Source organism: Phacochoerus africanus, chromosome 3 (assembly GCF_016906955.1).
Source record: "Phacochoerus africanus isolate WHEZ1 chromosome 3, ROS_Pafr_v1, whole genome shotgun sequence".
Classification (NCBI taxonomy): Eukaryota; Metazoa; Chordata; class Mammalia; order Artiodactyla; family Suidae; genus Phacochoerus; species Phacochoerus africanus.
This window is the reverse complement of record NC_062546.1, coordinates 23,948,913-23,963,915: the sequence shown is the minus strand read 5'-3', so window position 1 is coordinate 23,963,915 and position 15,003 is coordinate 23,948,913. Positions and strand designations below refer to the sequence as shown.

Sequence of the window (15,003 nt, the reverse complement as noted above, 5' to 3'; positions counted from 1 at the left end):
CCTGTCCCACACTCAGAGCAGAGAAGGGCAGAGAGCAGAATGTGGACTTGGAGGGAAGGATAGGGGATGATCATGCCCAGTTTCTCCTTCCACATTCACCAAGGAGTTTACATTACTCAATGAGAAAGAGGAGCCAGTAGTGCTCTGTTAGTATTATCCCTCCACGTGGAAAGAAACATCAGGAGTGGGGGAGAGACGATCTCCATTCTAAGGGTGATCAGAACAGACAGAAATCAAGGAGTCAAAATAGAGTCAGGATTTCCTGAATTCCCACCAAAATGTTCATCTACTCTGCCTTTTTTCCTGTCCCCCACCTAGATAAGAAGGGGACATTTGTAGACCACTCTGATGACCATGCTTTCTAGGTTTTCTAGAAAGTCCCAATTTCAAATATCTTATTCCAGTGGTAGATCATGAGCCCATTTTTGGCTCAGACAAGTTGATCACCATTCTGTTAACTTGTTCTGGGTTCCCCAGTGTCTTCATTACTATCCAAGACTCCAAAGTTTCCCCAGTAAATATCTGGACAAAACCTGCACATATTCCTGTTATCCCAAGAGTGACCAGATCCAGCCCTATTGTATCTAGCAACTCACTCCAAGCTATTTCCCAGAATGGTTTATAAGGCCAACACTCAAGGAGAGGGATATGGAGGGGTGGTGACAGGGGAAAGGAAGATGTCTGAGATTGATTTCTAAGGGGCCCACAGGTAATGTAACTGTGTGTGTATGTGGCTGAGTTTAAGATGTAGCAGGAAGTAGCCACCTGAGCGGCAGCTGGAGAGGAACGGCTCACCCCATCTAAAGACATTCGAGGAGTTCCCACTATGGCACAGTGGGTTAAGAATCTGACTGCAACAGCTTGGGTTGCTCTGGAGGTGCGGGTTCCATCCCTGGCTTGGCACAGTGAGTTAAAGGATCCAGCATTGCCCCAGCTGCAGTGTAGGTGGCAGCTGCAGCTTGGATTCAGTCCCTGGCCCAGGAACTTCCATATGTTGTAGGTGAAGCCATAAAAAGAAAAAAAAAAAAAAAGGACATTCAAATTCATGTTTCAAAGGCACTGTGCTGGCCAAACCGAACAAGTCTGCAGCCACATTAAGTCATGTTGTTGGGTCATGAGATGAGAAGGGATGGAATAGGAGCATTGTAGGAGTTCCCATTGTGGCTCAGTGGTTAACGAACCTAACTAGCAACCATGAAGACACGGGTTCAATCCCTGCCCTTGCTCAGTGGGTTAAGGATCCGGAGTTGCCATGAACTGTGGTGTAGTTCGCAGACACACCTTGGATCCCGTGTGGCTGTGGCTGTGGTGTAGGCCAGTGGCTACAGCTCCAATTAGACCCCTAGCCCAGGAACCTCCATATGCTCCGGGTGCGGCCCTGGAAAGACAAAAGACAAAAAAATATATATAAAATAGGAGCATTGTAACCTCAGGAAGAAGAACTTTCTGATTCAGGGTGTCATGTGGTGGTGAAGTAAAGGGCCTTGGAGACCAGCAGCCTTTGGTTACCAAGAGACTTGGGCTGGTGCCTGGGCGGTGGAAACTGAAGACTAGAGCCACACTTGTCATCAGGGGGGAGTGAGGCTAAACCTAACAACATTGCAGTCAGGATGGCCTCGAACAGAGCAGAAGCCTCTTGGGGACAACGTATGGGGGTCATGTGGCTTCCGGGCAGAAAACCAGGGGGCTGGAGTGTGATGTCAGGCAGACGGAGCTATAGATTGGTTTTCAGTGGAGTCCGGATCTCTGTGAACACCACATCTTTCTTTCATCAGTCTCCCTGAGAAGTACCTATAAATGGAGGGAGAGGACAGGGATCCAAGTGGGCTCTGGGGCAGGACATGAGGTGTGCCCAGAGAGATGAATGGGGGGGTCCTGGTTTGGCCCAGGACAGTGGCCAGGGCCTTGTCTCTCCCTTTCCTCCCCTCTACTTCCCCCTAAACATCTTTTCCCTCTCTCTCTACCCCTTTATTCTTTCCACATCCTCTCTGCATCTGTTTAGGAAATAAGGCTGGATTAGTTCATCTCTAAGTCTCCCTACACCTCTTCTTCCTGGCTGTCCTTTACCCAAGGAAGAAGTCCTTTACCACTGACTCACTGTGTGATCCTTGGGCAATTTCCTTCACCCGCTTCAAGCCCTAAATGAGGCTGCTTAAGATACCTGCTTTGTTCTGATGATGACATGGAGTAAGATCAGCCAAGTCTGGCTCCTTATAGGCACTTAATTAAGGTCAGCTTCATTTGTTCCTTCCATTTTATCCCTCCTTTCTGTTTTGTTTTGTTTTTTCACATCTTTACACCCCTGCCTTTTTTTCTCCTTTTCCCTCTTCCTTTTCTCTGTCCATCCTTCCTCTCTATCCTCCTTTCCCTTTCCCCACTCCCGTCTCTCTCTGCCTCCATAATAATACATTGTCAGCGCTGGGCTCAAGTCTTGTGTGGAGTTGGGCCTTTTGAACATAGGTGGACATAAGAGGCCCAGTTGGTAGGAGGTTTCCCAAGACTTCCTGCCTACCGTGGAGGTCCAGGTAGGCACTTCTGGTTTCAATGCAGCATTCTAGAAGCAGTCTTGCTGATTCTCCTTCCTCTCTGCAACTCCTGTTTCCCTTTTTTTTCCCCCAGGAAAGGAAGCAAGGTCGAATCACATTTGATACCATGGACTTCGTTGCAGAGTCGGTATGTATAGAAAGCCCTGTCCTTGCTGCTGGGAATTTTTTGTTTGTTTGTTTTGGCCACACCAGAGGCTTGCAGAAGTTCTTGGGCCAGGGATCAAACCTGCACCACAGCAGCAACCCAAGCCACAGTAGTGACAACACTGGCTCCTGAACTTGCTGAGCCACATGGAAATTCCTGGGAATTTTTTTTTTTTTTTTTTTCCTGAATCTTAGCCTGAAAGAAGCACTGGGCTGGGTATCAGGAGAGCTGGCCACCCTGAGCTAGTTTCCTCATCTATAAAACAGCTGAACTGAGTTATCCCTTTCAGTTCTGGCATTCCAAGGTTGCAAGCCCCCTGGAACCCATTGTTGCTTCATAGCTGAGCACAATCAGCAAGGGTGATCTCCCTGTGCTTGGACCAATGGGAAAACAGTGGAAGGCAAAGCAGAGGATGTGAGAGCCCCAGACACTTCAGAAATAATCAGGGTAGTGGGAAAAGCCCTAGCTTGTGTGTGAATTAGCACAGTTTGCTCTAAACTTCCTGAGAGATGCAGGCATATCTGTCCCCCACCTGGACTCTGGTGGCCATTCTGAGAAGGGAATAGACTGTATGATTTGTTCTCTGAATTTCAAGAATTATCTTCCTGGCTTATCTCTGCCAAATCCTGGATATTAAAATTTAAAATTTCAGGAGTTCCCGTTGTGGCTCAGTGCTAACGATTAGGATCCATGAGGATTTGTGTTCAATCCCTGGCCTTGCTCAGTGTGTTAAGGATCCAATGTTGCCGTGAGCTGTGGTGTAGGTTACAGATGTGGCTTGGTTCTGGTGCTGCTGTGGCTGTGGTGTAGGCCAGCAGCTACAGCTCTGATTCGACCCCTAGCCTGGGAACTTCCATATGCTGCACCTGTGGCCCTAAAAAGCAAGATAAAATAAAATAAAATAAAAATTTCATGAGTTCCTGTCGTGGTTCAGCAGAAGCAAATCTGACTAGTAACCATGAGGACAGGGGTTCAAGTGGGTTAAGGATCCAGTGTTGCTGTGACTGTGGTGTGGGTTGCAGACGAGGCTCAGATCCTGTGTTGCAGTGGCTGTGGTGTAGGCCAGTGGCTACAGCTCCAATTCAACCCCTAGGCTGGCAATTTCCATATAGCACAAGTGAGGCCCTAAAAAGACCAAAAAAAAAAAAAAAATTTCACTTAAATTTTAAAGGGGCTTATCTGTTTATAGCAAAATCTGAAGTTCTCACCAATGTAGGCCTGACCCGACCCCAGCCTGAAACAGCCATGCTGGTTTGTCTCTCAGGAAAGGCAGGGAGAATAGAGCTTTATAACTGGTATTAGCACCACCTGTGCCACCTTGCTCCCCCTCCTCCCTGGGAACGAAGTTGTGGCTTCTGTTGCCTGCCTCCCCTGGACATAATCTAATTTCTCATGCTCTGTTATTTATTAAGCACAGTGAAGCCATCCAAATTCTGTTTTTTCAGTTTTCAAGACCAGCCAGTGTCTGACATTGGGCATTGAAGGTTACTCAAGTGTTGCCCTTCAGACAGGAGAAATTAGGAGTCTCTCTCAGAGCCACAGGACTCTAGAGACGAAGGCATTTCTATGCATTGCAGTAGAGGGAGAGAAGAGAGCATGAAAGAAAAACCCATCGTACAGGCAAGGACTCTCTGCCTCTTGAATGAGTTATAACTGACTCTGCAACACAGAGATGGAGAGTAAAGACCCGTTTTAAAAACCTGTCCTTTGAGTGGCTTAATAGGTTCTGGGTTCCTTTTTTAGGGTGATGAAAAGGTTCTAAAATGCATTGTGGTGGTAGTTGCACAACTCTGTGAAAACACTAAAATTGATTTGAATCAGATGGCATGTGAATTATATCTCAATCAAGCTAACACACGCACAAACACATTTGTACATATAAAAGCTGTCTCTCAGGACAACACTTGGATTGTGACTGAAAACTAAACCAGTAGAGTCCATATTAGGACTCGACTAATGCCAGACTTCTCAAGAAGAACTTTAAGAATTATAGAGGCTTAGAATCAAAGACTCATTTATGTTAGCATTTTTGAGACACTGGAAACAATGGGGACATTTCTTTCTTTCTTTTTTTTTTTGTCTTTTTGCCTTTTCTAGGGCCACTCGTGGCATGTGGAGGTTCCCAGGCTAGGGGTCTGATTGGAGCTGTAGCTGCCGGCCTTCGCCACAGCCATAGGAACATGGGATCGGAGCCGCATCTGTGACCTACACCACAGCTCGAGGCAACGCCAAATCCTTAACCCACTGAGTGAAGCCAGGGATCGAACCCACAACCTCATGGTTCCTTGTTGGATTCGTTAACCACTGAGCCACGATGGGAACTCCAATGGGGACATTTCTAAAATATAGTTTAAAAAATTGAGTGAAAAAAAGCAGGTTGCATAAAGGATGTCAGCAGTCTTACCTTTATGTAATAAAAACAAAATTCTGGAGTTCCTGTCGAGTGGCTAGCAGTAATGAACCCAACTATGACCCATGAGGACATGGGTTCAATCCCTGGCCTCGCTCAGTGGGTTAAGGATCTGGTATTGCCATGAGCTGTGGTGTAGGTCACAGACGCTGCTCAGATCCCTCATTGCTGTGGCTGTGCTGTAGGCTGGAAGCTGCAGTTCCGATTTGACTCCTAGCCTGGGAACCTCCATATGCCGTGGGTGAGGCCCAAAAAGGACAAAACAACAACAATTCTATATGCATTATTTGGGCACATGTGTAAGTATATAATAATATATATACTTATTTTATTATTATAAATGGTTAACTGTAGTGGTGGAGAGCAGATCTGAATTGGGGTGACATTGTACAAGGGGATTTAACTATCTACATTGTTCTGATTTTTAATGGAAAATCCAGTTATGTCTTACTTGAAAAAATGTTCATATTTTGTCTTTATACATAAGAAAAATGCAGGAAACAAGTATGCCACATGTTAATGGCTAATTTTGGGTGGTAGGTTTACAGCAGCCCTTTTTTTTTCTTTGTCTTTTTGTCTTTTTAGGGCCACACCCACGGCACATGGAGGTTCCCAGGCTAGGGGTACCAATTGGAGCTGTAGCTGCCAGCCAACACCACAGCCATGGCAAGGCCAGATCCAAGCTGCATCTGTGACCTACACTACAGCTCACGACAATGCTGGATCTTTAACCCACTGAGCAAGGCCAGGGATCAAACTCATGTCCTCATGGATGCTAGTCAGGTTTGTTAACCACTGAGCCACGATGGGAACTCCCATAGCCACCCTTCTTAGTTTCATTTATCCTTCCTGTATGTTAAAGGAACATAGTGACGGTCTGGCCTGAAGTGAGTGAGGGTGACAGCATTGAGAAATGGTGCTTGAGAAACAGGCAAGGATCAAGTCTCCCAGGCTCTGTTTGAATAATATTCCCTTTTCTCCATTCCAGATATTTTTTGAACTCCTGAGGCAGGCCTAGATCTCTGTCTAGTGGTGGGGAATACAGATGGCTCCCTGTATCTGCAGGTTCCATATCTGTGGATTCAGCCAACCATGGATAGAAAATATTTGGAAAAGAAAAATGCCAGAAACTTCCACAAATCCAAACTTGAATAATTGCACTCAGCAGTTGTTTATGTAGTATTTACATTGTATTTACAACTTTTTACATAGTATTTACATTGCATTAGGTATTATAAGTAATCTAGAGGTGATTTAACGTATGGGGGGGTGTTCAAATATACCATTTTTTATGAGACTTGAGCATCTATAGATCTGGTGTTGGCAGGGGTCCTGGAACCAATCCTTCCCCTCGCTGTGGATACTGGAGGACGAGGATGACTGTGCTAGGTTGTGTACCTTTCACACCTGTCCTTAAGGAAGCTAATTAGGAGTTAAGGTGATGAAACTTACCCAGGACATTAAAGAACAAACTGTCAGTTCTGTAGGACTCCATGGGAGGGAATCTCAAGGGTTGAGAATGGTAAGAAAGATTTCCTGACTCAGGGCCCTGAGTGGGCCGAAAGAGTAAGTTTGGTTCATAGAAGCCAGAGGTATCTGAGTTTTGCCATAAGTAGACCTTATGATAAAAATCCTAGTGGGTTATTGATAGTAAGAGAGGATTAGAAAGGAGAAAGATTGGATTCACCATAAAAAAGACCATCACTTCCATATAGCCCTTGCTCTGTGCCAGGCACATTGTAAGCCCTTGACACATATTAACTCTCCTGTTTGTACGTATAGTTTCAGGTAGGGAGGCTGGGGCTCAGGGAGGAGTGATTTGTGCCAAGGCACACAGCTAGGAAATAGGACAAAGTTTCAATTCAGAGCCCTGGCACCAAAGCCTATATGGGTTTTTTTTTTAGGCCCACACCTGCAGCATATGGAAGTTCCCAGGGTAGGGGGTCAAATTGGAACTGCAGCTGCCAGCCTATGCCACAGCCACAGCAACGCCAGATCCAAGCTGCATCTGTGACCTATACCACAACTTACAGTGACACCAGATCCTTAACCCACTGAGCTGGGTCAGGAATGGAACCTGAATCCTCAAGGGTACTAGTTGGGTTTGTAACCTGCTGAGCTACAATGGGAACTTCGCACCTGTGTGCTTTTAATTGTTTGAGCTATATTGCCTTTCCAAGTGAATATGCAAGGCTTCACATCTGTTGTGGTGTCCAGAATTCTGCATCATGTCCCACTTTCCTTTTGCTTCTATAACTACTGTTATGTAAGGCTGCTGGCATTCATTCAGTCCCTTCATAAATATTTATTCTGTTGAATGTCCATTAAAGTGAGATGTTATTCTAGAGAGGTAAACAAGGTAGAAGAGGCCTCTATCTTGTTTATATGATGGCTTATATTCTATAACTTATTTGTCCAATTGAACTTTCTCTGACGATGGAGATGTTTTGTAGCCTGCATTACCCACTATAGCAGCCAACAGACACATGTAGCTATTGAGCACTCGTGGCTAGTGTGACTGAGGGACTTATTTTTTATCTAATTTAATTTAAATAGCCACATGTGGCTACAGGCTGCCATCCTGGACAGTGCAGTTCTCAGTTTGGGGGGGCACGGTGGGGAACTGACAGATAATATACACATTAACAAAAAGAAATAAGATCATTTCAGAAGGTATTGAAGAAAATGATTCAGAGCTTACAGAGGGCTGGGAAGGCTGCCTAGTATTTTAGCTCAGATGATCCAGAAGGGACTACCTGAGGTTGTGTTGCCATATGAGCTGAGAGCAGAATAAGGAGGAGGAGGAGGCAGCCTTGGCCATATGAAAATCCAGGGGGAAAAACATTCTAGGTGGAGGAAACAGCCCAAGCGAAGACGAAAAGACAGAAGTGAGCTTGGCACATGCAAGAGATGGGTAGAAGGCTAGAGATGAGAGAATGAAGGGGAGAGGCAGGAGGTAAAGTTGGAGGGTGGTAGTGAAGTAGAGTCAGACTGTGTGGGCCCCCTAGGCTGTTGTAGGAGTTAAGATTTTTTCCTTAGTGTGAAGGGCAGCCAGTGGGGGCTGTTAGCAACTCACAGTGCCATTTCCCGCTCAGGAAGGAGTGTGAGGAAATGGGTAGGATCTTCCTGCCTCCCTATAAGTTCTGGCTTGTGAGTTGTAGCTAAGAGTCTCTGTGGGTTCTCTTTGTTCCTTCATCTCCTGAGCATGCTGAGGTACAGGCTGAGGCAGGGAGATCTCCCCTGACTGCAGTGTGCATGTATTGAGGGGCTCTTGGAGCCCAGGGAGTCCCATTATTGACTGGGGGCCAGTCAATGAACGGCAGGGGCAGTAGGGTCAGTGGTTAGGAATACAGGCCTTGGCATGTAGCAGATCTAGGTTATAATCCTTTCTGAGTGTCTTCATTTGTCAAATAGGATAATAATCGTGCCTCACTTCTTTGGGCAAAGATGCAACGAGACAGTGTGTGTAGATGCTTATCTCAAAGCCTGGCACACAGTAGGCACTCATGTCAGCCCCTGTTGTTTGGGGAGTGGAAAGTGTAAAAGCAGGAGAGTGGGAGTTGCCTGCTAGCCCCTGAGGGAAACTGCTGGGTCCTCTGTGTCACTTTGGCTCTCTCTCCCCAGGGTCACTTCCCTCCAAGGGCCATTCAGATAGCGCAGAAGAAGCCCGCTTGGAGGACAGAGCAGGAGATCCAGGCTCTCTGTAGCCTCTTGCAGGTTCTGGATAGTTTCCGGAACTACTCAGAGCCCCTGCAGCTGCTTCTGGCCAAGGTTATACGCTTTGAACGGTCAGTGAGGGGCACACCCCTTGGCCCCTGGGCAGGGGTGGGGCTGGGCAAGAAGGGCTCTGGCAGGTCCACCAGCCCCTCTGTGGGATGTCAGCCATGAGAAACTGTCTATCACTTCACCTTTGTGGTCTCAGTTATGACTGCAGCACATTTTTTTGTTGTTGTTATTTTTTTTAGGGATGCGCCCATGGCATATGGAGGTTCCCATGCTAGGGGTTGAATCAGAGCTGTAACCGCTGGCCTATGCCACAGCCCCAGCAATGCCAGATCTGAGCCACGTCTGTGACCTACACGACAGCACATGGCAATGCTGCATCCTTAACCCAATGAACAAGGCCAGGGATCGAACCTTCATCCTCATGGATGCTAGTCAGGTTCATTTCCACTGTGCCACGATGGGAACTCCTGTAGCACATTTTATTTCATCCATTTGAGGAGCCACTGAATCTGAAGAGGATCTTTCTGGAACCTTGGAAAGGATCTAATCTAATTCTCTCATTTTTCAGATGAGGAAATTGAGACTCAGAGAGGAGGGAATGACTCATCCTAGGTCACCCAGAAAATAAGTAGCAGAGTTGAGACTCAAATCCAGGCCCTAAAAGCCAGAAGGGGTCATAGATGATGTACTGTATCCACATAAGAACAATGAGGGCAAGGGTCTGTGAACTTGGATGAGAAAAACATATCTGTACTTTCACTAACCTCTGAAATTTATCATTTCCTTTAGTCATGGATGTAGGTAACCATTTTAGTATTGGTCATTCCTGTGACTTTTAAAATTTTTATTTATTTATTTATTTTATTTTTCTTTCTTTTTTTTTTTAGGGCCATACCTGTAGCATATGGAAGTTCCTGGGCTAGGGGTTGAATCAGAGCTACAGCTGCTGGCCTATACCACAGCCACAGCCACGCCAAATCTGAGCCACATCTGTGACCTGTGCTGCAGCTTGCTGTAATTCTTGATCCTTAACCCACTGATCGAGACCAGAGACCAGCCTGCATCCTCGTGGATACTAGCGGGGTTCTTAACCTGCTGAGCCACAGTGTGAACTCTGCTCTGACTTATTTTTTTTAACCAAAAGAAATTACAGATATTTTTACATATTCAAGTTGTTGCAAATTTCTCAAAAAATAATTTATATTTATCACATCTTTGAAATTATGGTAGTTATTAGATCTGCTGCTAGATCTTGTTTTTCAGTGCCTTGATAAAGAGGCACATAAATTGCCATATCACAAACTTGAGGTTTCGTTAACTGTAATTCTGCAGTATTTGATTCTATACATTTAAAACATTGTTCTGTGAAGTCTTCACCAAATTGTCATTTGGTCCATGCCACAAAAAAGGACCATGTAAATCCCTTGTATTAGAGAAGTCTAAGAAGTGCATGTGAGATAGTTATTTCTAGGACATCTCAGTGGCCTAAGGAGGACAGCCTAGCAGAATATTTGAAGTAAGATCTGTTTTGAAAATCTAAGATGTAAGTGCACCATAGTTTTGTACCTTCATATCTTACTTTATCGAAGTCACAGTCTAGGACATATCACAACTAACTATGTATTACGGCCCTTTATGACTCATGCAGGGTCCATTTCACAGGTAATAAGATGGGGGGAGGGGGTAACCTTCCAGCTGGCTTGGCCAAGGGAGTTTCACAGGAGAGGTGGCTTTTGAACAGGTAGATTTCAAGGTATAGACGGGACATTCCCGGCAGAAGGAACCATCTGCTTTGTTCCAGCCCAAAGAGAGAGAGTCACTGCTCTTTTAAGTAGGATTTCATGGCAGACAGAAAAAAAAATCACAGGCCTAGGAGCTCTGGAATGTAATGCCTGGTCTACCCGGAGTGACCTCTGGCAAGCTGCTTTCCCCTTTTTCTTTCTTTCTTTCTTTTCTTTTCTCTTTTTTTTTTTTTTTTTTTTTTTGGCTTTTTATGGCTGCACCTGTGGCAGCATATGGAGGTTCCCAGGCTAGGGGTTGAATCAGAGCTACAGCTTCCAGCGTAATACCACAGCTACAGCAACACGGGATCCGAGCCATGTCTGTGACCTACACCACAGCTCACGGCAATGCTGGATCCTTAACCCACTGAATGAGGCCAGGGATCGAACCCACATCCTCATGGATCCTAGTTGGATTCGTTAGCTGCTGAGCCATGAAGGGAACTCCCACTTTCCCTTTCTGAGACTAGTATCCTCATCAGTGAAGTGAGAAGGATAATATGGATTTTATGGGCTTTTTGTTAGCATTAGGAAGTGGTGATTGTTAAAACCCTCTGTTAGTTGCTGATTATTTCTGGGACTGGAAATTAGCAGATTAGATAGGATTCTTTCACTCAGAAGTGACAGAAAACCCAGCGTAAGGGAATGCATTGGTGCTCCTTTATCTGAAAAGTCCTGAAATAGTTCTCCAGCTTTAGGCTTAGCTGGATTCATGGGCTCAGTGTCACCAGGACCCACTATTTGTGTCTGTCTCTCTCCCAATCTTGATACTTCATTTGCATAAGGCAGCTTATGCAAATGCAAAGAAGAGCCTCTGGCTGAGACTCTCATGGCCGCTAAAACCACAGCTCCAAACTTACAGCTTTCCAGGTTAAGAACCTGGGGAAAGAGAGAAAACTCTTGCCAGGCAAGTCAAAGCCTTAGGATTAGTTCTTTCTGAACCAGACTGACCTTAGCTGAGTCACAAGTGGGTCAGTGATGTTCTGATCATCTAGGAGTTAAGAAAAAGGTGTTTTTCCCAGAGTAAAACCAGGGCTCAGTTGGTGAAAAAGGGTGACCAGCTGCTGGGAAGTGAAAATAATAGATATCTGCTGTAGGAGACTTGGTTCTAGCGCTGACTTAAGTGTGACTCACTATGTGGCCTTCAGAAAGCCTTGGGCTCCCCAGGACTCTCTTTCCTCACCTCCAAAATGTAGGTTGAATAGATGGTCTCTGAGAATCTACCTTGGAATGAAGGCTGGCCTGTGTTCTTTTGTCCCCAAAGTCTTATTTTTTTCGTGGCTGAATATGCCTGCCTTCTCCCATCTAGTCATTGTCAATGGGCCATCTCTGCTTTCTTCTGTTGATGAAGCTTACTGTTATTTCTTTGAAGTTGCCAGCCTTCCAGCCATTTCATTGCCTTTGGACATGGTGGTGTCTCTGCCTATGACACTCTTTCATTTCTCTGTCCACCTGGATGACTTCAGCCGCCATCCTAGAACCTTTTCTGGCCTTCGTAAACTGGGTTAAGTGCCCTTTCTCTGTGCTTCTGAACTAGCCTGTGCTTTACTTCTCTTAAAGCATTTTTATTATTTAATTAAATTTATTTATTTATTTATTTTAAGGCCACACCCATAGCATATGGAAATCCCTAGGCTAGGAGTCGAGCAGCTGCCAGCCTACATCATAGCCACACCAATGCCAGATCCAAGCTGCATCTGTGACCTGCACCACAGCTCTCTTCAACGCCGGATCCTTAACCCACTGAGCAAGGCCAGGGACCGAACCCACATCCTCATGGGTCCTAGTTGGGTTCGTTAACCTCTGAGCCAGGAAGAGAGCTCCTTCTTTTTTTATTTTAATGGCTGTACCTGTGGCATATGGAAGTTCCCAGGCTACGGGGTGAATCAGAGCTACAGCTGCAGGTCTGTGCCACAGTTACAGCAATGTCGGATCTGAGCCACATCTGTGACCTGTGCTGAAGCTTGTGGCAATGCCAGATCCTTAACCCATTGAGGGAGGCTTAAGATTGCACCCATATCCTCACAGACACTATGTTGAGTTCTTAACCCACTGAGCCACAATAGGAACTCCCTCTTAAAGCATTTTTAAACTATATTTGCAAAAAAAAAAAAAAAAAAAGAAGTTCCTGTGGTGGTTAACGAACCCAACTAGTATACATGAGGATGCAGATTCAATCCCTGCCCTTGCTCAGTGGGTTAAGGATCTGGTGTTGCAGTGAGCTGTGGTGTAGGTCGAAGACAAGGCTAGGATCCCGAGTTGCTGTGGCTGTGTTGTAGGCCAGTGGCTTTGGCTCCAGTTGAACTCCTAGCCTGGGAACCTCCATATGTCGTGGGTGCGGCCCTTTAAAAGACAAAAAACAAACAACAATATCACTTTATTTGCTTTTTGTACTTAACCATAATATTGAGAACAGAATTTGTGTCCTTTATTACTGTATCTGATAGACATAATTTGTATTTGTCTAACTTATTGAATGAATGAATAAAATTAATAAATATTAAAAGAAGTGAGATTTGAACTTGCATTTGAAATACAGAAACTATCCTTCTCTGAGCTTAAGAACTGTTAGTTTGCTTTGAACTTGGGCACCTCTGCTCTGAAGGTTCCCAGTTGAGTAGTGAGCTATTAGGAATCATACATAATAAGACCATTTATCCCTCTCTTTCTAGGCATGCTTATCTGCATTTTACAGACAAGAGAAAGTGTGGTTCAGAATGGGGATATGAAGCAGGCCCAGTGTCACACAACTAGGGGCAGAACCAGGTTTCAGACTCTGGTCTGACTCTCAAGCCAGTGCTCTTAATCATTTAGCTACTCATCCACTGTTGTCAGCATTTGTTCATTCATTTATTCAATGACTGTTCATTGAGCATTTACTTACATTCTAAGCAAACAAAGGCTCTGCTCTCTGGAAGCTTCAATCTAATGGAGACGGGCAACTGGATAAATGTTAGTGAAGAGGTCAAGTTTGATGGGGCTAGGGCTGGGCTCTTCTGAGGTTCCCTTCTAGTCCCAGTCTGTGCTTTCATACTCCAGAGCAAGAGCACAGCTAGTCCAGATCTCCTGCCACTGTGGACCAGGCTCTGTCTTGCTACCATATCAATCAGCTATGATCTTTTCCCAGGTTTGGTCGTAGGCGTGTGATCGTCAAGAAGGGCCAAAGGGGCACGAGTTTTTATTTTATCTACCTGGGCATGGTCGCAGTGACCGAGGACGAGGATGGCAGCAGTGCCTTCCTGGACCCCCACCCAACGTTGCTGCAAAAGGGCAACTGTTTTGGGGTAAGCATGGGGGAGGGGTCTGTCTTCCTGGCTGGGATTAGGGGTGTGACAGGACTCCTGCTAGAACCTCTAGGCCAGGCCCAGTCCTGCCTTCACTCAGTATAAGCCATTGCCCTGTTGTGGGTTCCAGAGCTCTTACCTGTCAGACACCAACTGAGATAAACCCTGTGATGTCCAAGTCTGACCACCTCATCCGTGATGTTTAAGGAGTATGTTGCCTATGTAACCCCTTAGAGATGTGGCAACTCCTCAGCAAAGCCTTTGCAGCTACTTCTCTCTGCTTTGGTCAAGTCTGTGGCCTCTTTCTCCATAAGCAGCAGATTAAGAGGGAGAGGAGTAGACCCACAGAAGAGGTGAGTGAATGGGCACAGAACGGGCCAGGGAACCTGCAGTCTGGGGATGAGAGATTTCCGGGAGTAGGTGGAAGCCAGGAAGAGGTGTTCAAGGCTGTGGACAGAAAGCTGGAGATGGCCTCTCACATGCCTTTGCTCCTGTCCACCCAACAGGAAATGGGCCTTCTAACATCTTCAGTGAGGAGGGCCACCGTGGTCTGTATGGAAGAAACAGAGTTCTTGGTTGTTGACAGAGAGGATTTCCTTGCTAATAAACTGGACGAAGAAGTTAAAAAGGATGCTAAGCATCGGTTTGAATTTTTTAGGTAATTCCATGAGCCAGCATCTTCCCTCTGTGTATTTATTAGCTGCCTCTGTCCTAGGCCCGGTGCGAAACACTACGTGCTGTTCTCTGCTGGAATGCTCTCCCATACCCACCTCTCCCCCACATTCTCTGTCTAGTAAACTCCTACTCTACCTTCAAGTTGAAGCTCAAATATTCCTTCCTTGTGGGATAGTAACAACAGAATAGCTAACATGCACTGAGCACTTGCTGGGCCAGGCAGGGTGCTAAGTAAGCACTTTGTACCACCCATTTTCTCTAATCTCACATTAAATCCCATAGTGTTGTTTCTCTTATTCTCCCCAGTTTATCATGAGGGAACCAAGGCTCAGGATGGTGACGTGTCCAGAATGTCTGATTCAGAAATCCCTGGACCTCACCATCCCACCTCACTAACCAGGGCCACCTTCCCATACCCCAGAAGAGAGAGGATGCC

At 45.7% G+C, this 15,003-nt stretch overlaps 1 protein-coding gene across 1 annotated transcript in view; it reads left to right on the top strand.

Annotated features, from left to right (window-relative positions):
* Positions 1–15,003, top strand: part of CNBD2 (cyclic nucleotide binding domain containing 2) — a 55,854-nt gene that overhangs the window by 3,451 nt on the left and 37,400 nt on the right. The window contains exons 3-6 of the mRNA XM_047771192.1: positions 2,620–2,673; positions 8,726–8,889; positions 13,736–13,892; positions 14,399–14,550. Coding sequence (XP_047627148.1) covers positions 2,620–2,673; positions 8,726–8,889; positions 13,736–13,892; positions 14,399–14,550 — 527 coding nt within the window. The remainder of the gene's footprint in view (positions 1–2,619; positions 2,674–8,725; positions 8,890–13,735; positions 13,893–14,398; positions 14,551–15,003) is intronic.